Source organism: Pseudochaenichthys georgianus, chromosome 14 (assembly GCF_902827115.2).
Source record: "Pseudochaenichthys georgianus chromosome 14, fPseGeo1.2, whole genome shotgun sequence".
Classification (NCBI taxonomy): domain Eukaryota; kingdom Metazoa; phylum Chordata; class Actinopteri; order Perciformes; family Channichthyidae; genus Pseudochaenichthys; species Pseudochaenichthys georgianus.
In genome coordinates this window covers 3,530,112-3,557,525 of record NC_047516.1, presented here as the reverse complement: position 1 = coordinate 3,557,525, position 27,414 = coordinate 3,530,112, and the positions used below count along the sequence as shown (strand labels likewise).

At 42.6% G+C, this 27,414-nt stretch overlaps 1 protein-coding gene across 1 annotated transcript in view; it reads right to left on the bottom strand.

Annotated features, from left to right (window-relative positions):
* Positions 1–23,866, bottom strand: part of pof1b (POF1B actin binding protein) — a 37,907-nt gene extending 14,041 nt beyond the window's left edge. Inside the window, exons 1-4 of the mRNA XM_071205510.1 lie at positions 23,701–23,866; positions 23,538–23,632; positions 20,717–20,761; positions 2,639–2,937 (exon numbers count right to left, since the gene is read on the bottom strand). Of these exons, the coding sequence (XP_071061611.1) occupies positions 2,639–2,937; positions 20,717–20,761; positions 23,538–23,632; positions 23,701–23,866 (605 nt within the window). The remainder of the gene's footprint in view (positions 1–2,638; positions 2,938–20,716; positions 20,762–23,537; positions 23,633–23,700) is intronic.
* Positions 23,867–27,414: the final 3,548 nt, after the last annotated feature.

Below are 27,414 nucleotides of genomic sequence, written 5' to 3'. Positions count from 1 at the left end.
CACACACACACACACACACACACACACACACACAGGAAAGACAAACAATGAGGAGGACAGCATGACCGTGTTTGCATGTCATCGTAGTGAAGACAACATGTCCGCAGAACGGGGGTGAATCCACTAAAGTGAGGCAGCAGGCGGTGAGCTATTTGTATTTGAGTGCAGACGTGAATGTGTTGCAGGCGATGTAACCAGTGTCGATAACACACGAATAAAACGTAACTTTAGGGTTCCTGTTCTTTGGAGTGAAAGGAGCAACGATCAAGTCAAATAATGATTCATTTCTTACAGCGCTGTAACTTCCATTCTTGATTTGTCTTATATTTAAGACTGTTTTTATTTCACTTTTCAATGTACAACGCATTTCTTGTGCGCCATGTCGGTATGCTTTTAATGTGCTTTGTAAAGCACTGGATTGCCTTGTCGTTGAAACGTGTTGTATTAATTATTAGTTGGCTTTATTTTTAGTTTGCTGCAAGTCATTTTATGTTTATGTTTATTTAGGATCCCCAGTAGCTTTTGCTCTCGACAAAAGCTACTCTTCCTGGGGTCCGACACTCACAACAATACAGCAACATCAACATTTTGAGTGGCTCAACTAAAAGTCAAAGTGTTCCCAGATATTCTTTAGTTTCTTTATGTTTGATATTGTCTCTTCGTCAAAGGTCCCCGCGGTGTCTGCGGGAGCCGTTTGAGTTCAACACACGGACGAACTCGCCCGAAACCCTGCCTGCACCTGTTCCAGCACGCTGACAATTACACCCAGCCAAGCAGCTTCCTCCAATCAAAACTATCCCACGGCTGTTCTCAGAACCCTACCAACCTTCCTGCAACTTGATGTGATCAGATTGTGAGGGGTCAAAGATGATAAAGCGTTATGAGTAATACCCGTGAACCTGTCGGTGTCGATGAGCAACGCCATGTCTACGAACTGAAGGGACACATGCATATTGAGTGTATGTTCGTTCCATTGCATTGAGCTGACGCTTTTATCCAAAGCGACTTGCGGCCCGTCTACACTACAGGCATCAAAACATCTTGAAGCTGGGCGTGTCTGAGGCTTGGCGATTTCTCGCGCCCAAGGCGACCAACAACCAATCAGGAATCTCCCGCCCCTGACATCCAAAGCAACAGCGATGTTAACACGAAGTAAGCTGGATATAAACTCCCCAAACAGGCGAAACCCTACCAGTTCCCCCCTGCCTCTGCCCCCTCCCTCCACGCCTGGCTCCTCCGGTTTGTATCCCGGTAATAGTCCTGGTCGTAAAGAACCGGGTGATTTGCTCCCGTAACTTCTCGTTTGGAATATGAGGAAATGAACTGCGGTCTGGCTCTCCCAGCGTGCACGCGGTTTGATTGGCTAGCGCTTGTACTGGCGGGATTTCCATAAACGGGATTTGATTGGCTGATGCCAGCTTCGAAAGCATCGGGAGCATCAAAAGTTGAACATTGCTCAACTTTTGACGCTCACGATGCAAAGCCATGCCACGCTCCCCACAATGCAGCTCGGCGAAGATTCTAAATCTTCTACGTCACCCCATTCAAGTGAACGGGCGAAGCGCTGAAAGAAATTTTCCGATGCCTGTAGTGTAGACGGGCCGTTACAATAAGTGCCTTCGACCAAGAAGACACAAACTTGAAGAAAACAGATATAAGTACATCAGGCTTCATAGAGCCAAACATTTCAAGTGCTGATGTGTAATCGTTGAAACGCATGTCTGACCATGTGTCTTGATATCTACGTATACAGGATATAATTAAGCAATATGTTGCAGATGATATTAGTGTTTTAAAGGGGACATACCCTACGTGTTCTCAGGTTCATACGTGTGTGTGTTTCGGTATTCTACTAGAACAAGTTTGCTTGATTTACTTGCTATAATAACACTTTATACTTCTCATACCGTCTGTCTGAATATACCTGCATTCACCCTCTGTCCGAATGTATGATTACGGGCACTGAACGAGTGAGTTGGTCATGTGACATCGCACGAACCACTCCGCCAGCGCCACAGCGCGTGCCGGATGAGAATGTCTGGCGTGCCAGATTTGGCCCGCGGGCCGCCAGTTGATGGTCACTGCACTGTATAACATCACATTTGAATATTAACGGTAGATGACGATGCATTCATGTTCATGCGTACAGAGAGGGAAAATAAACCCAAGCTAGCCGGTAAATGTTTGATAGCAGGATTTGTGACGCGTTGCACCGAATCTGTGTGATGTCCGGAAAAGTAAGATATGTTGTCGAATTGTATTTGATGTGGACATCACTAACTTTCAAAATAAAATGGTGGATACATTTCCTCTTATAAACCCTATGGAACTCAAAGATCAGACATTGAAGCACGTGTATATAGACTTCTTGCACTATTTTGTATCCGTGTTGTATTTAATTATATATGTTGCTTTGTTGGAGGAGCTCAGGTCAGAAGAAATGCACTGCAGCTTATGTGCAATGAATGACAATGAATATTTGAATCAATAGCTTTTCAGGAACTTCCCTAGAAGACGCTCCAAGGTTACGATGAATGGGCCACGAGGACATCCCTTTACACTGAGAATAAAACAGACGATGATATATGTGTTCTTATAAACCCTAATGGGGACAGGTGAACGTCTGAAATGCACTCACTGTCCGCGGATCTTGGACACGTGCTCGGAGATGCAGGAGTGGATGTCGCAGTTCTTCCTGTAGACCTCGGCCAGCAGCTCTCCGAAGTACCGCGTGTCCATCTTCGTCTCCGCGGGCGTTTCCCTCACCTCCGTCCTCACCTCCGTCCTGCAGGTCTTTATCACCGGCGGCGCCGAGTACACCACGTTGATGATTTCCACCTCGTCTATTTCCACTCTCTCCTCCTCTTCCTCCTCCTCCTCTTCTTCTTCTTCTTCTTCTTCCTCCTCCTCTTCCTCCTCAACCAACACCTCCTCCTCCTGGAAGAAGACAGATCAAGTTAGTCTCCTCCTCCTCCTCCTCCTCTTCCTACTCCTCCTCCTACTCCTCCTCCTACTCATACTCCTCCTCCTCCTCCTCCTCCTCCTCCTCCTCCTCCTCCTCCTCCTCCTCAAAGTATATTGAAAATTCAAGGGAAATAATGTTGTTTAGAATCCTTTGCCTCCAGGTGCTTCGTCTTTAAAGCCTCACACCTATAGCGTCAACACATGTGTCTTTTATAACATTATAATGCCTTTAATCTGTTCGCTCCAGAATACATGTTTCAGTGTGTCTGCATTGCTAACAGTGTTCCCAGTGTTCCCAGTGTTCCCAGAGTTCCCAGAGTCTGATGGAGACATTATGAGTTGGGAAAGACTGGAAAATGCGACATAAGAAAACTCCAAAGACAGGTTTGACATGAACAGATAAGGACACATGTGAAATGCAGCAAACGGTCAGCATAATAAAACGCCAACACCAGTGTGTGTTCAAAGTGTTTTTGTAGAATGCATTTTCATTTTCGCCCACAGATTTACAGAGTACACAAATATCCTTCATAATGTCATCTTTCAAGTTCTGCGACTGTTCGTACAGCAAGAATTCAAGAAGTAGTGACAACAAATCCCTCCCCTCCTCAGCCTCCTGTCACACAGCTGCCAACATGAGAGATCACCTCAGGCCTTCCATGATCCTCTGACAAAACAATTAAATACCATACTGTAAGCGGATAGTTGTTCCAGAACGGCAAGTCCCTCAAACTCTCAAGTATACTTGCAGTGCCTCACATTCACCTGTGCCTGCAGCAGACACATTTTATCAAGGTCCAAAGTTGTGTATGCCTCAGGGAGACGGTCACGTCCCTCCTCAACAACACGGGGAACTATTCCTTTATCAAAGTCAACTTACATGTCAATCTTTCTGTTTGTGTGTACAGGCAGAGAGATCGAAATAACGTTTCCAACAATCCTGAATACAAAAATACAATTATACAAATATGTATAATGGAGCCAGCTTGCAGAAAAGCTTTGAATGTTGTAGGAATAAGCCCTTAAACCTGGAAAGTGCATGTCTGCTCCTCCTGTTGCTTCCAAGTCAATGGTGTTGGTGTCTAAAGCCCGGACACACCAAGCTGACACCAAAGAACTCACATCCTTACTCTTAAAGCCCGGACACACCAAGCTGACACCAAAGAACTCACACAGACGGACCCGACTGTTGCGTCGCCTCGCGTCTCTGCGTCTCGGCCATGTGTCGCACTGGAACACACCGCAAAGACTTCAGCCGACGGCCGAGAAGCACGTACGAACTGCGCATGCGTGAGTGGCAATACCTCTCCTTACCAGCAGGTGGCGGTAGTGTGTATTCGTCATTCAAAAGAGGCAACAACCGGAAGACAGACTGAATAACAAATAGCGTGTGCGTTCCGTTTCCACTCTACAGCGAGAAGCTCACGGGGCTTTCCCGAACCTGAGTCGAGAGCTGGAGGTAAATGAAATCTCAGATTTGCCTTCTTAATAGTTTGTTTGGGTCCCTCACTTCCGTTTCGCTTCTCATGCACTGCTTCGCTAAGCTGGACAGCCAATCAGAGTGATTTCTTTGGCCGACTGCCGACACCTTTTCAGCCGAAAAGGTGTCGGCACGGCTGAAAAGACACAACGGTGCGGACACACCAATCCACGCTCATCGGCGGCCAAAATCGGTCCGGGCCTTAAAGGCAAGTCTGTGTTGAACACAAGTTAAACATGTATCCACATTTTCTTGGACAACATAAAATAATACAGTAAATACCCAGCCTGCTTTAAAATCATTAAGTGGTGTTTAGTTCACATACAAGTTTCATACACATGTGTTCGCGACACAGTTTATTTTCTGCAATATTCTTAAACCGAATGGTAAGATCCCATTGGCCTTTTTGTCGTGGGAACCAGGGCAACGGTAACTTCAGGGTCGGCCTACAAAAATGCGTCATCCCGGCAGCATTGCATTCTCCTGTCGAAAGGGGAAAGCTACAAAGTGCAACCACTGAGGGGACAAAGCGCAGAACGACATTGGAGGCGTTTAATCCCTTCTTGGTGTGCTCAGATCTCCACAGAGAGAAGCCACACAGCTGTTACATAACCTGTTGTCTGACACACGTAGTGAGCGGCCTTCTGCGTGTGCTCGTTACTCTCACTGTGCACGGATACATCACAGGACACTTGTTAGACGCTTTTCTCCAAAGCGACTTGCAGACTCAACACTGTGGACAATCCCCACAGGAGCCATTTGGGGTGAAGCGTCTCAGGGACACAACGACATGCTGACTGCAGTGGGGTTCGAACCTGTGCCCCCCTGATCCGCACACCAACGCACAACCCACTGCGCCACACGCCTCCAGGTACAAACTGGTTGTTAAAAAAGCACTTTCTTTCCTTTGAAGGCTTCAGACCTTCTGATGCTGCAGGCAGAGCGGAGAGGAATGAAGTTTTGGCGCCACTTTTTCGTTGGTGACAGACACGTTGTTTGGCTTTATGTCAGGCCTGTGTGTGCGTGCGTGTGTGTGTGTGCATGCGTCAGCCTGAGCTAGATGCTCCTCTGGCCCGCGGCCCACCTGTCCCTTCACATGCAGTCAGTCTTATAGGTATGCGTTTCGTTTACTGATTTATATTTCTGCCAAATCTGCAACTCACAAACAGGTGTGTGAATGTCATGTCCTTTCACGTAGTACGCCAGCTTTCAGCCAATCACACGCTAAAGCCACTCTTACTCTTAACTTGCCTAGATACGCTTAAATGCACAAATATGCCTGAAAACGATATGACATTAATATCGCCGTAGCTTCTCAATGTTTCTGCATTACAGCAGCAGCACCTTCACTGTGAAGCTGCATGAGTTGCTTCAATGCTGCGTCGCACAGATCCTGAAACCGAGCTCAGTTGCACTCGTTCCCTTCGGATGTCCTTTCCGTGCACATCGCTGCACGATGTACAACCAACTTAAAGGGCCTTCTTTAAATGTAAGAAGACACACGCATTGGCTCCAGCTGATATTTAAATGCATGTATCTTAACTATCCCCCTTATTTAAAGCAGTGTTTCGTACCCTACTCGCCAAATCATCAAGTTAGACATTCTGTCCAGGTTTATTTCTCTGTCCCCTCTTGGCAGAAGAGCGTTCGTGTTCAAAGCCCCAACAGACTGGAGCACTTGACCTGCTGCTGTTAGATCTCTTGCATCATTGGGCTTGTTTAAACATGTTATCGTCTCACTCTCAACTGGTCTGCACTTGTTATAACTGATATTGATGAAACTGATATTGATGAAACTGATTTGCTCGACTGTCTCAAATTGTAATGATTGTATGCATTGCTTGAATTTGACTTAAGACTGTATGTGGTTTGTCTTGTGTGTCATGTTTCGCTTTTTATTTATGTGTGTCTGTAAGTCGTTGCTGTTGTCGGGACCCCCTTGAAAACGAGATGGTGCATCTCAAGGGGTTTATCCCAATCAATAACATTTCTATATATGAAATCTGGGATTTAAAACGGGCTCGTAATACCCTTTGATTTTAATATAAAAAGGGAAGTTCATGCTGTAGAGCAGGGGTGTCAAACTCAATTTCTTCGCGGGCCACATTAGCATTATGGTTGCACTCAAAGGGCCGGTTGTAACTTTAAGACTATATATAAAAATACATATATAAATTTAATTTAATATATATAACATAATGTATTATATTACATTATTGCCTCTGCATTGGATTATTTTCGGATAGGGTAATAACTTCATAATTAACTATACGTCTGAAAGCAGAAGTCTAGGGCAAATCATTGCAAGTCTCTTCAGTGAGAAGGTCACAAAATGATTAAAAGAAAAAAGAATATTTTGAAGAAAAAAAGTCAAATTCTGAGAAAAAAAGTCAAATTTGAGATGCATTGTGGGACATGTAGTTTATGGGCAACGTGCTTCTGTAAATCGGCATGTAACCGTATAATACACATATTATATTCTTTGCAAGCTCTTGTGGGGCCGCAATAAATGAAGTCGCGGGCCGGATTTGGCCCCCGGGCCTTGAGTTTGACACCCCTGCTGTAGAGAGTTACTTTTCTTTGTAGACCTCAAGTGGGGCAGAAATTGAAGGATTTGTAAAAAAAAAAGATCTTTTAATCCATGTTGATGAGAATATCCAGGCTTGCTGTTTGTAATGCTGCAAACCATCAGGGAACACATGTCGTCTTATTCCTTCTGAGGTATCCGACCTGTGTCCGTGCAGAGCGGCCACGCCACATCCCCCTGGGCCAGGGGAACAGTACGAGCGTCCCACTGCAGGTTTAGCGGCACCGCCCTCCAGCGTACGGCTGTACAGAGGGGGGTGAAACCTGCACAGAACATCCCCGGGACGGAGCTGCCCTCCATGGAGGACCTCTACTCGCAGCGGCTCAGGGAGAAAGCCCTCAGGGTTAGCAAAGACCCCCATCACCCCAGCCACAAACTGTTCTGCCTGGCGTTACAGCATCCGGACTAAAACCACCAGACTCAGGGACAGCTTCATCCCGCAGGCAAGAAGACTGTTAAACACCTGAACGTTGAAACAACATCCATAACATTCACCTGGCTGCTACTTACAAATTACTTCATATTCCAATCACTTGTATATAGACTCTTATTGCACTATTTCTTACTATTTTTCTTTTTGTATTTACCTGCACTATTTGTTTGTGTTTTTCTGTTGTATTGTGTTGCACTGTTGGAGGAGCCATGACCTTGAACCTTGAGCAGGTGAAGTTAACACTACGCCATTGGAGGGTCCGCGGCACGTCCACTCTCTGTAGCCCCGCTGTGAGGATGTTGTACAAAATGAACATATTATCACCCGCTGTTTAAAAAGCAACCCGTCTCTCGTCTCAAATCTGACCAAAAGTGGGTCAAACGTTGGCACTATCGCACGATACAGTTCCAGCATTATTGTTTTTAGAATCAAAGTCATTATTTACTAGATATACATATTTGTCCATATTGTTTGTTATCTATTTTTTTACAAAGTGCAAATGTTTACATTAACTTCTCTATGTAAAGTATATATTTGATTGACAAAATCCAATTTCGAGGGAAGTGTTCTTGTTTCTGATTCAGACACATAACTGAAACCGGTCATGTGTGGTCCCAAAACGTGATCCATCACAACACCAGTGTATCGCAATGAAATGTATACCCATCATGAAGTTGAACAATTATCACACGCGCACACACACGTATCTCTCAACAGCTCCACAATGCTGGAAATACCTCCAATGCATTTGTTCCTTAATAATGGCCATGAGCCAGGGAAAGCAACATAAATCATTTGACATAACTTAAAGCACATATCCTGTGCGCTATGCATCACGCAGTGTTTTAGGCTCGGCACTCGCTGACACGCGGCTCTGGCATCTGACGCTGTGCGCTCGTAAATAAAACACGACGTGAAACTTGAAGTTTGTTTTATGACCCTGCAGAAGTAAGAGGTTAGGACCAAAGGTGGCTACTTCTCAGGCAGTTATTATTACTGTCACTATGTCGTAATGCAGAGCGAAGAGTGAGAGGGAGAGGATTGAGGAGCGTCTGTGTGTGCTAGCATGGAGGAGGGTGTGGCTGCTATGCTAACATGCCTCTCATTCCTGCACAGAGAGTGAGAGGGCGACCTGAAGCGGTCCTCATACAGAAACATGAGCTTCTTATCACCAGACAGATCTAATACAGATCAGTTTGTTTTAATTACATGGATTCCTTCCTTTCGCAGGGTCCTTACAGCGGAAACAAGTTAGAGTTAAGACTTCTCATGCCACTTGGAGTGAAATGAAGGACCGCCCAACGAAGAAAACTGCATCAACTACTAAGGTTTAAAGAGGCCCTATTTTGTGTTCCGGGGTTTCCTTTTCCTTTGGTTTGTCATATAGGTTTGCGTGCATGTAAATGAGGGGACACATGTTGATGTAGAAGAGACGTGAAGAAGAGGGGACACATGTTGATGTAGAAGAGACATGAAGAAGAGGGGACACATGTTGATGTAGAAGACACATGAAGAAGAGGGGACACATGTTGATGTAGAAGAGACATGAAGAAGAGAGGACACATGTTGATGTAGAAGAGACATGAAGAAGAGAGGACACATGTTGATGTAGAAGAGACATGAAGAAGAGGGGACACATGTTGATGTTGAAGAGACATGAAGAAGAGAGGACACATGTTGATGTAGAAGACACATGAAGAAGAGGGGACACATGTTGATGTAGAAGAGACATGGAGAAGAGGAGACACATGTTGATGTAGAAGAGACATGAAGAAGAGGGGACACATGTTGATGTAGAAGAGACATGAAGAAGAGGGGACACATGGTGATGTAGAAGAGACATGGAGAAGAGGGGACACATGTTGATGTAGAAGAGACATGAAGAAGAGGGGACACATGTTGATGTAGAAGAGACGTGAAGAAGAGGGGACACATGTTGATGTAGAAGAGACATGAAGAAGAGGGGACACATGTTGATGTAGAAGAGACATGAAGAAGAGGGGACACATGTTGGTGTAGAAGAGACATGAAGAAGAGGGGACACATGGTGATGTAGAAGAGACATGAAGAAGAGGGGACACATGTTGATGTAGAAGAGACATGGAGAAGAGGGGGACACATGTTGATGTAGAAGAGACATGAAGAAGAGGGGACACATGTTGATGTAGAAGAGACATGAAGAAGAGGGGACACATGTTGATGTAGAAGAGACATGAAGAAGAGGGGACACATGTTGGTGTAGAAGAGACATGAAGAAGAGGGGACACATGGTGATGTAGAAGAGACATGAAGAAGAGGGGACACATGTTGATGTAGAAGAGACATGAAGAAGAGGGGACACATGTTGATGTAGAAGAGACATGAAGAAGAGGGGACACATGTTGGTGTAGAAGAGACATGAAGAAGAGGGGACACATGTTGATGTAGAAGAGACATGAAGAAGAGGGGACACATGTTGATGTAGAAGAGACATGGAGAAGAGGGGACACATGTTGATGTAGAAGAGACATGAAGAAGAGGGGACACATGTTGATGTAGAAGAGACATGAAGAAGAGGGGACATTGTTACATCATCTACTTTAAAAGTAGAACATCGTGTTGAATTTGAACATGCCTCCTAAACATTGACTAGTCTCTGTATAATTAGTTGAATAAACAACTGTTGTTAAATGTTTGCTTTCCCATGTCGCTAGCTACAGTAAATATTGGTGTTAAAATAAACATTTGCCCAATTATTTAGAGAAATAACAGCAACGTCAGACAACTACTTAACGAAATGTTAAAGACTTTGAAAATATTAATTACAAAAATGAACAAACACATATTATATATATATATATATTTGGTTACAAAAACACTCAAAGAAAGAAAAACTAAGAACACTTGTTTTGTCGAGTGATGGTGAAAAACCTACGAAAGTTATTTGGAAAAACGTTCTTCAACCCAACTAAACCATCGTGAAATGTGTCCGTAAGGAGGTGAGCGAGTCGCCTCCTTACGGACACAGAAGCCCGTAAGGAGGTGAGCGAGTCGCCTCCTTACGGACACGGAAGCCCGTAAGGAGGTGAGCGAGTCGCCTCCTTACGGACACACAAGCCCGTAAGGAGGTGAGCGAGTCGCCTCCTTACGGACACGGAAGCCCGTAAGGAGGTGAGAGAGTCGCCTCCTTACGGACACGGAAGCCCGTAAGGAGGTGAGAGAGTCGCCTCCTTACGGACACAGAAGCCCGTAAGGAGGTGAGAGAGTCGCCTCCTTACGGACACAGAAGCCCGTAAGGAGGTGAGAGAGTCGCCTCCTTACGGACACGGAAGCCCGTAAGGAGGTGAGAGAGTCGCCTCCTTACGGACACAGAAGCCCGTAAGGAGGTGAGAGAGTCGCCTCCTTACGGACACAGAAGCCCGTAAGGAGGTGAGAGAGTCGCCTCCTTACGGACACAGAAGCCCGTAAGGAGGTGAGAGAGTCGCCTCCTTACGGACACAGAAGCCCGTAAGGAGGTGAGAGAGTCGCCTCCTTACGGACACAGAAGCCCGTAAGGAGGTGAGAGAGTCGCCTCCTTACGGACACAGAAGCTACAGCTTGTTTTCTATAAACTGTCAATACAGAAATGTGTCCGGTGGTTCTGAGAGAGATTCATCCGCAGCTAACCTGCAGAGGCTAAATCCCACTTGCACTGTAGAACGTGTGGGTCTAGGTAACTTTGTCTCTTCCTCTCAAAGCTCCCGTAGATGTGATTACGCATTGGGTGTTTTTAAGGTACATTTGATCTTGTGCAATCGTCTCCAAAAAAGCAGCACTTTCCGGTTTCAAATGCAAACAAAAATCAATCCAAGTTTTTTCAGGATCACAATCCGACTGATCCAGTTTCTCTGCAACGGGCTGCGAGAAGAGACGGCAACCGAATACACCAACTCAATACATCATCACGTCTTTACCGTGTGTGCGTGTGCGTGTGCGTGTGTGTGTGTGTGTGTGTGTGTGTGTGTGTGTGTGTGTGTGTGTGTGTGGATAAACTGACAAATGTCCTCGAGAAAATGTTCCCACACTCTCGCTGCTCCCTGACCACAACACTGTGGGAAGAGAAGAATGTGTGTGCGTGTGCATGCGTGTGTGTGTGTGTGTAACACTAGAGGTTGATAATGGAGAGCGCTGTGAGAATATTTCCACCTGGAGCTGCTATCAAACTGTTTTCAAACATTTGGTCAGGAACAAAATCAAGACTGATATTTGTCCAAAACCTGACGACTTTGTTCTGATGTAAATATGCACACACTTAGCTTCATCATTTACATCTCATTTAGGAATACATTTAGTCTTTCAATGCATTGATTTGAGTTCATTCTAGGGATGCCAGCGATTATTCGAATATTCGTTACAGTCTCCATAATCGAATATTATTTTTAAAAATCGATTTTATTTATATATGTTTTTTTTATTATTTATGTTTTTTTCGAATAATCGATTATTATTCGCCAGGGCTGCCGAATAATCGATTTTGATCATGGTCAGTTTCTGGCAACCCTAGTTCATTCTGCTTTTTTTTTTAATACGCATACCATGTGTGTTGTTGTCTGCACTGTGTACTAGTTCGTACCTGCAATTGTGTGAAGTATTCTGCATGGTCAGATTGTTTCCCTTTTAGGAAATACAGTACAAGAGAAACAGCTCGATAAGACTGGAGATTATTGAGATAGTGGGATCAAAGAAATAAGACGGATGTATGAAAATAAGAGTACAAAATAAAACACTTCCACCCCACTACACTGTACCTACCTTTCCTACAAACCGGTTTAAAACCAGCTACCATGATGTCAGAACTGTGCAAATAAAAACATGTCTTTCTCTGGATATCAAGCCATCAATTAGCTCAATGAACGAAAGGTAAAGAAAACAAGAGGAAGCGTCTTACAGAGAGCGGAGTGTTTCTCAGGGTCGACTTTCAGGGTTAACAGTTTAAATGAAAACTTGGATCGGTGTGTCTGCGAGACAAATGCCGACACGAAGTCATCAAGAGAGGCCGGTTATGTAAACAGACAGTGATGAGAACCTAATCCTTAACGCCGCGTTGTGTGGCGTCTCCACACCAGTTTAAACATGCGGTGCATATTTGAAAAGACAGATCTGCGGAACACGTCCGTCTAGAAAACCAAAAAGGGTGAATTTCGTCTCGTTGATATACTGTAGGAGCTGCCAAGCCAAGCGATAATCAAAGCAGGATGTAGACCTAAATTAGGAAGGTGGATCTGTGTTCCTCCACCTTGTGAAATGTGTAAGCATCAGATGAAGCTCACACCATGTAAAACCATTTATATATCAACACATGCAATTAAGCTTTTCTGAGCAAGCTAGCTAGCATAACTGGTACCACACATTGGCAAGAATTGTTTTACTCTCGTCTCTGTTCCCTCACAAAGTAGCTACATTAAGTTTTATATTTTTATATCAAAGATACACTCATCATCAACATCGGGAAAATAACTGTTGGAAACTAAACGCTGAGTAACTGCTCCAAGAGGAACGTAGGAGAGTGCTAATTAAAGCTAAGCTAAGAAAGCTAGTAGCTACGACTAAAGCTAGCCACATGTTCTTGTCTGGAAGTCAAATGGATAAAGTCTGCGAAACTACGATACTTGTTGCTCAAAGTTCATGACATCATTTCCTGAATCTTTAGCATGCCGACGGTGTCGTCTGAACAGAGGACTTACTAATCGTTGTTGCTGTGGTTTACATTCGTCCTGAGACGTATCCAAGAACTGCACAAGAGGAATGTCTTTGTTCCGTGTTGTTTATCTTATGTAACGCAAAGAGACTACAGATGCATGTCGTTGTGCAAACCTGTGTTGCAGAATCACACGACACGACATGAAATAAATTGATTCTTGCTCAAACAGTATTAAGTTTAGTGGGAGAACATAAACATTTAGGGGCCACAAAGAAGCATTCATGAGGTGCAAGCTGACGATATGCAAAACATGGCTGTACAACTGGGACCTGTGGTGACACTGACAAAAGGAGGATTGTAAAGCTTTGCATTCCTGTCGGTTGCCAAGTTCTTCCTCCACAATGGCGATGTAAGTGAACTACAAATCAAATGTATCATCGTACAGAATCTTGTTGATACTTATTTAATTAAAGATTGTACACGTAGTAAACAAACCGTCTGTGTCGTCACCACAATGCGACACTTCTTCTCGCTCCGAGTCTGAATGCTTCACATACCATGCGGCAGTGAGGAAAGACCCTTCAGACGCAGCTGAAGACGGACACAATTATTTGAAGAAGGAATGCAGCTTAAGTTCATCGCCGTTTCTCAGACTCAACACGAGCGTCATCCTCCCTGTGGAAGACGGGCAGCCTCTTTAAGGTGACGGAATCTGTCCTCACAGTAGTGGACATGTCTATCAGCCGCTTCAACACACTTCAACCTGCATGCCAAACAAACAATCTCACACCTTCACTCTCAATGGCTTTGACCTTTGACCCAACTCAAAGTGAACTGTGATGGTGCTTTTGTGGGTTTCCCTTTCCTATACATGTAGTGTGTTATACAGGTTTGTGTGCATGTAAATGGTCTGCAAAGGCTACAATCCCTGTGTTCCCTTCAGGGGGAGTTTCTCTCCCACACACTCCCCTCCCCCCCTGCCTGAAATGCATCCATTGGACTCCTTTGTTTACGTCCAGAACTTAGTGACATCACTATGTTACACTCGCGTATCTATTGGCTCCAACACATAGTACATTATAGGCTAAGAGGCAGGACATCTCTAATGGCGCTTTTCCACTGCAGGGCCTCGCTCGGCTTAGTACAGCATGGCTAGGCCTCGTTAGGCCAGGCTCACTTTATGCTGCGTTTCCATTACAGTTTAGGAACTGGGGTAGTAACTATAGTAACGCAGTGTAGGCGGAGCCGTGACGTCATCTTCAATGCGAAACACAAAACAACACAGCCATTAGCTGTTAGACCTCAGAGCTCACAGCTCCTCATATCTGTTCAGAAACTAGACAGAAGTTAAACAAGTACAAACCACAGACTGTCTGTGGCATGGAGAATACAGTCGCTGCTTTATTTATGTCTGTAGGCCGTTGTTGTGAGTGTGGACGGTCGGAGCATATACTGCGTTAGCTTAGCCGATCTCCATTCAGAAAACACGCATTTTAAAAGGTGTTTCTCTGCCGTCTGTCTGCAGACTTGTCAAAGCATTAATTCATGGTTTTTACTAACCGGTATCAGTATGTTGTTACTTCGGCATCATTTTGAAACGTGTATTACAATTAAATCACGGTCAAATATGTTCATTTTGTTGTAGTTGCCAGCGATTCTTTCACTAGTTTAGCATACTCTGCCCGGTTGTTGGCCCGGAAAAAACCTCGATTTTGGAGAGCCGGAAAACTGTGAAAAAATACCTAAGCCAAGTGGGAACGCAAACAAAAACGGGCCAGGCACGGCACGGCACGCTTAAACCGCGCTGTAGTGGAAATGCGCCATAAGTGGTTAACCAATCACAACAGAGCCGGCCAGCTAACCAATCAGAACCGGCACCCGTGAACAAAGTCACAACATTCCATACATTCAAACGTCAGTATTTACTATTTTATAACCTAAAAATTCCCCCCAAAAAACTGACCTCAACCAGAAAAAAAAAATGAGGGACTAGTTAGCATTTCCAACAATTCGCCAATTACAATACTCCAACCAAATGTCGCATTACAAACAGGAGTAATTCTTATGCAAAGTTTTCATCCACCACTATAACCCAGCGTACATCTGAAGACGCTGAATAAATATGGCAACGTGCCACAGTGATAAGGTAATAAGACCTCACATTGTTTGAGTGAGTGAGTGTGTGTGTGGCCTAGCATTACTATCCCTGTGGGGACCTAAATCTGTTTACACAGTCACGTGTGGGGACTCGCCGCCCTTATGGGGACAAAATGGAGGTCCCCATAAGGGGCATCATTAATTTTAGGGTGAAGACTTGGTTAGGGTTAGGATAAGTCTCCAGGAAATGCATGTAAGTCAATGTAATGTCCCCTGAAGTGATGTATACAATGTGTGTGTGTGTGCGTGTGCGTGTGTGTGTGTGTGTGTGTGTGTGTGTGTGTGTGTGTGTGTGTGTGTGTGTGTGTGTGTGTGTGTGTGTGATAAATATTTTACTACAGGTGCGTTTAGCTTCCTTTTGTATGTGCTGCCCCTTCATGAGGGAGCTTATTGTAGAGAGTAAAATGGGAACACACAATGCAGCTCAATGTTATTATTTAAGAAGAAACATTGTTTCTCTGGAGGCCTGAGGTGAAACCCAGAGCTGTCCAATGTGAGCTTGAGAAGAATCAGTTCAGGAAAGCCGGTTAGTTTACCACACCTTCTACCTCATGTTTTGGCAACATATGTTTGAGTCACTGTTGTAAAAGCAACGACAACGTGCAGTATACAGTATTTCAGTCGACCAAGAGGAAGATCTCCAAAACGATTAGTGGCTTTCTCACAGGGCGTGTAACATAGCATGAATTCTTTCTCAGGCTCTTGATTGATACCGTTTCAATTTCCACATGGAAATAAACTAGCTGTCTTTTGATTAAACTTCATATTCTGACACCTTTTATTTCCTTGCACCTCCTGACTTTGTATGGAGCGTCCCCAACATTTAACAACTTTTGAGTCTTCACCACACACACACACACACACACACACACACACACACACACACACACACACATCACTTCAGGGGACATTACATTGACTTACATGCATTTCCTGGAGACTTATCCCAACCTTAACCATAACCTACACATGCCTAATCCTAATCCTAACCAAGTCTTCACCCTAAAATTAATGATTCCCTCATGGGGACCTCCATTTTGTCCCCATGAGGGAGGCGAGTCCCCACACGTGACTATGTAAAAAGATGTAGGTCCCCACAAGGATAGTAATGCGAGGCCACACACACACACACACACACACACACACACACACACACACACACACACACACACACACACACACACACACACACACACACACACACACACACACACACACACACACACACACACACACACACACACACACACACACACACACACACACACACACACACACACACACACACACACACACACACACACACACACACACACACACACACACACACACACACACACACACACACACACACACACACACTACAAACTAATTTGTGAGAACAAAAACTTCTCATTGCTACTCAAGGAGTTTCGATAGATAAAAGTGTCAGACTGAATTAAACCTGCCTCTCAGGATTCTGATTTACACAAAATGATTAAATGAATCAATCATAAGTTAACATATGAATAAAGATGAGTGTGCGAGACACTCCCTCTTAAAGAGGTGTGGACCACCCGTCACGGTGTGTGTCCTCATACAACAACAAAAGAAACACTCATTAATAGTTGTAACGAAAAAATTACTGCAGAAAACGAACAATTATTACCCAATAATCTGGGAAGACACGTTGACCTAAAATAAGGTGCGACAGGTGCCAATTATCTTTTTACCGTTGCAGAGTCTAGCAATTTGTCTTGACTTTATTCTAAGTTGTTGCAGTGTTATTATGGACCTGTGTGCAGACTTCATTGTTGATTGTTTGAAATGTCTTAAAATCTTTGTGTAACCTCGAGCAAGACGTTCATTTGTTTGTGGGATTGCCCACAGTATTGAGTATGTAAGTCGCTTTGGAGAAAAGCGTCTAATAAATAACATGTAATGTAATTAAAGCCAAGACGTTTATAGATAATCATAATATTTATTAGTTGCAGCCTTAAGGTAACACCTACGCTGCCAAAATAACTTACTTTGAAAAAATGTTTGTGACTTTGATGCCAGGACAAAAAGTCTTCAAAGCTTTAAACCGGTCACCTCCCTGTTTTGACAGCGGCCATTTATACATGACGCCGCAGGTTTAAACTACAGGAATGCAGGCAGCCACAGAAAAAGGCTGGGACACACCCAGCTGAAACACCCACCCTGCATGGTTTGTCAGTGTTGCGACAGTTGACGCGGCTGTGATTATGAACAAAGTGCTGTTGGAAGAATGTGAACATGGAGGCAGGGCGTGGACTGCTCACAGAGACTGGAGCATGCAAGAGCAGTGACTCGTCCCTGGCTGAAAGGAGAGGATTTACTAAATAAATAAATATATAGTACTAATGCACGTTCACACAGCCACCTGTTCCCATGCTGAGGTTTCATTCTGATGGGTGTGTTTCCAATGAACCAGCATATGGACTTCTACACAAACACACACACTTCGGTTTATCTAACTTATTTGAGTTTCTATTTTTAACGAATGTGTGAAAGCAAGAAATGTGCGATTCCATGCAGGCGTTACGATTCGACGTATTGCAATTTCTTCAATCTAATTTGAGGTCATACAGTATGAGAGATACTCTATTTGGAAAAGCTTAGATTAAAAAATGCAGAAGGATGGGAAGTGTTTGATAAGGGACCAGTGTTGAAATATGTTGTAAGATATCCGAGAGATTAATACTATAATTTAAGAAGCTGTTCATTTGTTCTATGTATTCTTGTTTCCCAACATGGACCCTTGACATTTGAAAATAACGTATGCCCCAGTAAGTTGTTTTTGTTAGTGAAATGGAAAAGGGATATGTATTTTATGTATTCTTAAAACCGATCCACAATTACAAAACATTATATTGCTCAATTATTCAGGAGTAACGATATTTCCACGCCTTCTTCGTGTACTACAGGCAGGGTTGGGAGGGTTACTTTGTAAATGTAATCAGTTACTGATTACTGAATACATGGCTCTGAAAGTAATCCGAATACAGTTACAGTTACGTGTCTTAAAAAAGTAATCAGATTACTTTTAGATTACTTTCTTTTTCCATCACGGATGGTATGTTTTGGTGAACAGGAGACACAAAAAGCAAAAGGACACTGAATGTGTTTTTACTGTTGTAATGGCTTATCAAGAGCACACTGAAACATCACATCTGAAACGATGTAACAACATAATACACTTGTTGGGGATGCAGCTTGGGATGTGAGGAGTGAAGGACACGGCTTAGAACGGGCGTGTCGCCTTCTGTCCTGCTAGTGTTGGCAGGACATGAATTAAAATGTCAAACTCGGACTTCATTTTAAGGACATGTCGGCCAGGGGTGTAGAGGTATATTTGTTTAAGCATCGGATCGGCAAAGCAGGAGAGTGTGTACTGTTGAGAGCTTCATAGTATGTTGAATACTTAAAACAAAAGTTAGTTATAATCAAATATAATCAATTATATTCTTGTATAACCCACAATGAAAATGCTTCATATTTTAGGTTTTTCTATATTTACAGTATAAACAAAACACAAGTGGTTTGTTAAGTTGAGTGTAAGACCTATAATGATGTATGCCTTACTCTCTGATAAGAGAGGAGGCAGTTTCTTTCCTCTCCTCTCACAGCAGGGAGGGGGGCTCCTGACGTAAGGAGAAACACATTGAGGCCTCAAAAAGGTGGTTATGTCATAGCCGAGAATAATATTGTTTAAGTCCTACAGGGGTCATGTCCTTTTTACACAAACATGGGAAGGTGTGTCTTATGCCATAAGCTATGGAATATGTCTGGTCATGTCCAGTCCTGTACATCAGAGGCCATGCCCAGTTTGTTTCATTGGTTGGTATGAAGGAGGTGTTTATGAGGGTTTCTAGCCTGTTTTTTGAGAATAAAGGGACAGGCTTTTTGGAGGGAGCGGGGGAGAGAGGGGGAAACCCCTGGTATACTCTCTCTCAGTAAGCTCTGGCCCTCAGAGCTGGGTTAGATGGCTCTCGGTAAGGTATACCCGGAAGGCGTTGTTAGGACGTACGGGGATCTTATAACTAATAATTATATTTAGATCTACCTGGAAGACGTTATTCGGACGTACGGGAAGCTTAGACCTAATAGTATTATTTAGAAGAACCCGGAAGGCGTACGCACGGGAATAAAATGAATATGAATTAAGGTTCTAGATAAAAAATATAACCCCAGCATGATATGTTTTGTATGATTATAATGTGTTAAAAGGTAAAGACTCTGTATTAGTTTGGACCTATTTTTCTTCAAATAAACTGATCTCACCTTTTGGATTGGGACAACTAAAAAGAAAATCTGTGCTCTCCTCTCCTGCTTCAAAGACTGCACCCTGCCACACTCATGTTTAGGTAGGATATCAAAATCCTTCGGGATCGCTTAAACAGATTAAAGAGAGTTGTCTGAATAGAAACAGCAGTTAATTGAACCTGGTTCTTCAGGAGTTGATAGAGGTGAGATTTTGCTGACGTTGGTGGATCTGAGCCAAGCAGTAAACTTGCATAGACTCAATAACTTCGGTCAGGTCAGTTAGTAGGTCAGAGTAATTTCCCGGAATAAATTATCAGGACCTCACCGACTCTAAACAGTATTTGCTGCCCGCAGCTGTGTTATAGAAGGAACCCCTCCTTCACTTCATGAAATCTCTGCAGCGCCAGGAGGCAGCGGGAGGGTTAACTCAGCCTCTGAGAAGACGAGCGCGCCGAGCAGTGCCTTTCACACACCGCCTTTTACGCGCCGCCTTTCACGCGCCGCCTTTCACGCGCCGCCTTCACTGTGTTTACCTTCAGAAATAATCATTAGTACGGCTAAAGAAAGAGCGACCGCAGGCTGATGTGTTTTAACCACACACACCTATACACACACACACGCGATTTAAACGCAGACTTTTGTTCTTCCATGTTTCATTGTTATTGTTTCACTGAGCGAGCGGACCCGCGATTTTTTTTAAACGCTTTTTTGGTCCATCTGCGGCGGTAATAGGTTTTGTGCGCTGTGATGATTCGGCTGTACCTTTAGTAATGAATATTAAATGTTGAGAGGAAATCTTTCCACCAATAATTCCAATAAGTAATCCAAAATGTATTCACTTCAGGTTTACGAAAGTAACTGTAATCAGATTACTCGTTTTTCAAATGTGACGCGAGCTGAATACAGTTACTTGATTTTTGTATTCTGATTACGTAACGCCGCTACATGTATTCCGTTACAACCCAACCCTGGGTACAGAAGGGTTGTACTTCAGACTATGACTCAGTAGGAGGGCTGGAACGAACCACAATGCCAGCTTTGATTCGACCAAAAGAAATGGAGAACTTGGACACTGTGGTTTCCTGAAATTGTCCACAAATCACCAGCTTGCAATAAATGTAAATTGCACGGAAGTAAAAACTGTTTGTGTCTTTGTTTGTGTGTACTTGCCTCCTCCTCAACACTGAACACTGATGAAGACATCCCACTGATGCTCTGAAATAACAGAAAGGGGAGAAAAAGAAGAGATTGTCAGTTTCAGTCCACTTTGTTGAAGCTAGAGCAAATCAATAAAAAAGGTTTGCCCATGACACACACATTCCACACAATTAATATTAGTATATACAGATACATCTTGATTCAGCCGCAACTAACCACATTAGTTACTACCGCATTCAAAACTAAATAATCTAAACTGTGTCTAATTACTCTTGTAGTACTCTTTTTCATACAAAAATGTCCAAAAATGGTGTACTTCAACCTCTCAAATATGTGGGTCAAATCCTATTAAAGTGAATATCTTTGGATTTTTAGCTGACAACTGGAATGGACATGTTTCTACATTTTATAGAGCAACTAACCGATTAAATAAGAAATGTTATTGTTAGTTGCAGCCAATCAGAATTAAGAAATCCTGCAGGGCATGGAATCATTTTAAAACGTGAGATTAGAGACTAAATTAAATCAGTTGTGGGTCCCCTGAAAATGTAAAAAGACAAATGAGGTGAAAGTGAAGCAGTTTACTTCAGCTGTGGTGTCAGGTAGAAATATGTGTTATCTTCAAATGTGAGGGAGTGCCATTTTAGCAGAGTCAGACCAGGTGTGGCATAACGTCTCTTATCAAACACGTCATTTAGCATTTAGCTCGCAATTACCCAAACTGTAAAACATGAACTACATCAAGACAAGAAGCAGGCAAAAGGGAAATCTAGCTGGACCTGACATGCTGCTGCACTCGATACTAGACAGAGATTAAACTAAAGCAGTAGTGGAAGGAATATCTTTGATCACAGAGGAAGATATCATTTGGATGTTGTCAACTGTTTGTAAATCCTCCCGAGGGAGAAGGGCACGGCATTCAGGAAAATATGTTTTATCAGACAGGGTGAGACTCTGGCAAGTGCAGGATTAAGACTGGATCCGAGTGATGAGTAATCAATGAAGAGAAGGAGACGGATCAAGCATGTAGGCCTGCAGCACTGTCTGTATTGTTAATCGCTTAGTTCAGGGGTGTCAAACTCAAGGCCCGGGGGCCAAATCCGGCCCGCGACTTCATTTTATGTGGCCCCACAAGAGCTTGCAAAGAATATAATTATTAATTATACGGTTACGTGCCGCTTTACAGGAGCCCATACATGGAGCACAAAGCATCTCAAATATGCCTTTTTTCTTAGCATTTTTCAAAATGTCACTTTTTTTTTTATTGTGCCTTTTTTTCCAGAATTTGGCTTTTCTGTTTAAATCATTTTGTGACATTCTCACTGAAGAGACTTGCAATTATTTGCCCTAGACTTCTGCTTTCAGACGTAGTTAATTATGAAGTTATAACCTTGCAGAGCCAATAATGTAATATAATACATTATTTTATATATATTATATATGTATTTTTATATAGTCTTAAAGTTACAACCGGCCCTTTGAGTGCAACCATAATGGGAATGTGGCCCGCCATGAAATGTAGTTTGACACCCCTGGCTTAGTTGATATGCAAAGAGCAGGAATGGTGAGAGTTTTCTAAATCCACAAAAACATGTGAGCAGATAATGTGTCTTTGTAAGACTTGAGAAGACTTAGTTTAAATCACACCACATCAAGAACATCTAGAAAACCGGTTCCTCGACTCGACAAAAGCACAAGCTACATTTGCTGTATCATTTTGTATTTTTCAATGTGTCAAATTATTAAAAATATGTTTTGTCTTTTGAACAGCTAGAAAATATTGTACAAGTCCATCACATCAAATTACCCTATCTGGAAAATGTTAAATTAATATTCCTAACTGTGAAATATGTTGTGTTTCTCTAGCATTTAATTGACAGCAGTTGAAATGAAAGGCATGGGGACAGCATTGAGCCCGCAACTAACAATTATATTCATCTTGACTTCATCAGATTTGTACTTTTAATCAACCATTTTGTATAGAAACACATTTAATTCTCTCCTTTCTGTATTAAAATGTGCATCTGGGGTCGTGGCAAAAGTCTTAACATTATCTTGGTCATATATTTATTATATTCACATATTTATCTCTGGCTATTAACTGTAAGAATGTGATGCAGTGTCAGAAGTCGTTCGATGTGGTAAACATGCTCACACTCTGACAGCGGTTACATCATGCATTCAAACCATCTCAGACATGTAGCAGCCCACTGGGATCAGTACCTGGTGTGTGGACTCTCTCTCACACACCAGGTGAATATTCGTGTTCTCATCTCCAAAATGGTATTATTACATATATTTTGAGATACTAACTCAACTCAAAATAATTACTAAGTAGAGCAAAATAAAGACTTAGAAACTCAAAATGATGACTTAGTATTACAGAATTATATCTTAAATTCTCAAAAATAATGACTTCATATAAGAAATATATAGAATAGCACAAAGCAATGACTTAATATCTCAAAATAATGGCTTAGTATTAGAAAATAATGACTTGATTTCTCAAAATACTGACTTAGTATTGCAAATTGATGACTTAGTGTGACATAATAATGACTTAAGCATACAAATAAGGACTCTGCATTTCAAAAAATGACTTAGTATTTCGAAACAATAACTTAGGATCTCATAATAATAACTTAGTACCACACATTAATGACTTAGTATCACCATTTGTTTCCCTAAAATCTCTTAGCAATGAGAAACTGACTGAGATAATGACTTGTATAATGTTGTTATTGTTATTTTGAGATAGTAGACCTAACTTTGCATTATAAACACACAGAATATCAATAATAAAAGCCTTTAATCAGCTGTCCATGGGGCTCACCTCATGCCTGTTGTTCTGCAGGTATATGTGGTCGGTGGTGTCCTGGCTGCTGACGCTCAGGTTGGACATTCCCTGCAGGTACACCGGGAAACCATCTGCTGGATCATGGGCTGCTGCTGGATCATGGGCTGCTGCTGGATCATGATGTACTGCTGCTGCATGCCCTGCTGCACCATGCCCTGCTGCACCGGGATGTAGGACCGCTGCTGCTGCACCGGGATGTAGGACTGCTGCTGCTGCTGCACCGGGATGTAGGACTGCTGCTGCTGCTGCACCGGCATGTAGGACTGCTGCTGCATGCCCTGCTGCATCGGCATCAGGTACCGCATCGTCTCATAGCCGTTCGTCCCGTACGGAACCGGGGACACCGGGGACACCGAGATGGACGAGATCACCGTGTGGCTCACCACCGGCTCCGGGGAGGAGGCCGCTACCTTCACGGTCCGGTAGGTCGTCGTCTTCTGGGTGCTATGCATAGACATCTTGATGGATCCACAAAACCGAAAAAGGCAGCAAAAATAAGAACAACCAAAGAAAGTTTGGAAGTTGGAGGAGTTGGCGAATCAAGCTGTTCCCCTGTGCGTGTTTTTCAGCGGTGGGAAAAGTTAAACTACCTCGGGTTTACTTCCTCCTCTGCTTGGCAAACTGGAGAGGAAAGTACGGTTGGAGGAGTTCTTCCGTGGAGGGAAAGACTGAGAAAGTGAGGGAGGCGCTCCGCTCCTCTGCCCGAAGCTACTGCTGTGGAGGTGGGAGGAGGCTCAGCTGACAGGAAGTCACCTGTTGCACGGTCAACATGGATACTTTTATTATGTAAGCAATTTATCTCTTTTATAACAGTTACAGTCAGTTCATTTAGACATAGAGCAGGGGTGTCAAACTCAATTTCATTCCGGGCCACATCAGCATTATGGTTGCACTCAAAGGGCCGGTTGTAATTGATATAAATATACATATGTAAATATATAATATATATTAAATAATGTATTATATTACATTGTTGGCCCTGCATTGGATTATTATCAGTTCTGGTCATATCTTCCTAAATAACTACGTCTGAAAGCAGAAGTCTAGGGCAAATCATTGAAAGCAAATATTCAACAATTACACCACTTGTATTGTATATTGTATTCTTTGCAAGCTCTTGCGGGCCACATAAAATGAGGTCGCGGGCCGGATTTGGCCCCCGGGCCTTGAGTTTGACACCCCTGACGTAGAGGATCCCTGATTATTAAAAGTTGTTTATGTTGTTATTACATGGGTTTTACAAGGAATTTGCCTCAGTGTACTTATGTGACATAAACATAATAAGTTAAAAAATACAATACAAAAATGAAAAAGTAAAGCTCCCTGTACTACTACCACAACTACTAATACTAATACTGCTACGTACTATTACCACCACAACTAATGCTACTACTACTACTACTACTACTACTACTACTACTACTAGCTACTACTACTACTACTACTACTACTACTACTACTACTACTACTACTACCACCACTAATACTACTACTACTACTACTACTACTACTACTACTACTACTACTACTACTACTACTACTACTACTACTACCACTAATACTACTACTACTACTACCACTACTACTACTACTACCACCACTAATACTACTAGTCTACCACCACTACTACTTCTACCACCACTAATACTACTACTATTACTACCACTACTACCACTACTACTACTATTAATACCACTACCAATACTACCACCACTACTACTACTACTACTACTACTACTACTACTACTACTACTACTACTACTACCACCACTAATACTACTACTACTACTACTACTACTACTACTACTACTACTACTACTACTACTACCACTAATACTACTACTACTACTACCACTACTACTACTACTACCACCACTAATACTACTAGTCTACCACCACTACTACTTCTACCACCACTAATACTACTACTATTACTACCACTACTAATACCACTACTACTACCACTAATACCACTACCAATACTAACACCACCACCACTACTACTACTTCCACCTCTATAACTACTTCCACCTCTATAACTACTTCCACCTCTATAACTACTTCCACCTCCACCTCTATAACTACTTCCACCTCTATAACTACTTCCACCTCCACCTCTATAACTACTTCCACCTCCACCTCTATAACTACTTCCACCTCTATAACTACTTCCACCTCTATAACTACCTCCACCTCTATAACTACCTCCACCTCTATAACTACTTCCACCTCTATAACTACTTCCACCTCTATAACTACGATTGCGTTGTTTGTTTGTTTTTAGGACATTTATTCATGCAGTGTTATTTTGTGTGAGGTTTACATAATGTGAGGTAACTGTATAATTATAGGCTTATTATATCAAATCAAATAGAAAATGCCTACAAATATAATTCTCAAGGAAAGCAAGTACTACAATAAATATAAGAGAGAAGATGAATACAGTCCATATATGAAAATGATGCTTAAAAATAGATAGCATTAAAGAGTTAGTTCAACAACCAGCACTACTGGACCAATGGTAAAGATCTAATCAAAAACCAGAACCAGCCACTAGGTGGAAACAGACAGCCACTAATGATACAGCTCACAGCCTCCTGCTCAGTAACTCATGCATTTACCTTTATTTTCAGTGTCTCCAAATATTTTAAAGGGCCCATATGCTTTTCCGGTTATCACCCGTCCCCTTGTGTTATGAAGGTGTTTCTGCATGTAAACGGTCTGCAGTCACAAACCCTCAAAGTGCACTCTGAGTAAAACTCTAACACAGAAAATATCTGTCTATGCTTGGAGATTTCTCATTTGCCATTGTTTGCTTCCTGGGTTCTGTGACGTGTGCACACCCAAATAAACAACAAATGACCGGATTGGCCCAAATGGACCAATCCACGGAGCCCCTCACTCACCAGGACCCCTTGGCTAACTAACAGGGAGTCCCATTGACTTGCATAGAGCTCCCTGGTTGGTAATAGACGAGTTGGGATGGTGGAGAAATGCTCTCCGCAGACCCGTTCTCACAGCGTTAGAAACCTTTTTCTTTCTCAATATCAAGCCACACTTATTGTTTGTACTTCGGCTGTGAGTGTTTGTGTGCTCAGGGTGAGTTTAGCTTGTTCTCGCTGTATCGCCGACCCGGAAACCTGTCTGCTCCTCGCAGCAGCTCACAGCAGCAACAAGCCTCGCAACGTCCCGACCAATCAGAGCACACTGGGCTCACGGGCTCACTGAGCTCCAACAAGCCGTTTAGGACTGAGAGTGAATACACATACTATACAGAGATGCTGTTTGAGAAACCAATGTGAGTTTGGAAAATTGCACAGTTTAAATTATTATAGTAGACCTCAGGTCTTCAATTAAATTCATCAGAGTGAATCTTTGCACTGTCCGTGGACAACAGCGCACATTTCTGCACAAACTGCCAAATCTAAAATCTACAAAGATCTTTTATATTAATTTAGATTAACATATTTTATTGTAGAATGTTTTTATTTTATTCTCTGAAATATTCAACAGCTAAAGTATTTTAGATTTTATTTTATTTACATTAATGTATGTTATTCAGTCAACCTGTGGTTCTCTTGCTATATGAATACAAAATAAAGATGTAAATTGGAATAACCATTTAATGTGTCCGATAAAATAAAAATATTGTTATTTGCTAATACAAATGTATGTCCTAAAATTACAAAATAAATATATATAATTGAATAACCATGTAATCTGACAGCTAAGGTAAAGAAAAAAATCACACATTATAAAAAAGTAAAATAATGTTGATCTTCACGAGAATATTTGCTCCATCTATCTATCTATCATCGTGTACAAACTCAACTCTCGCGATACTCAACGAGAT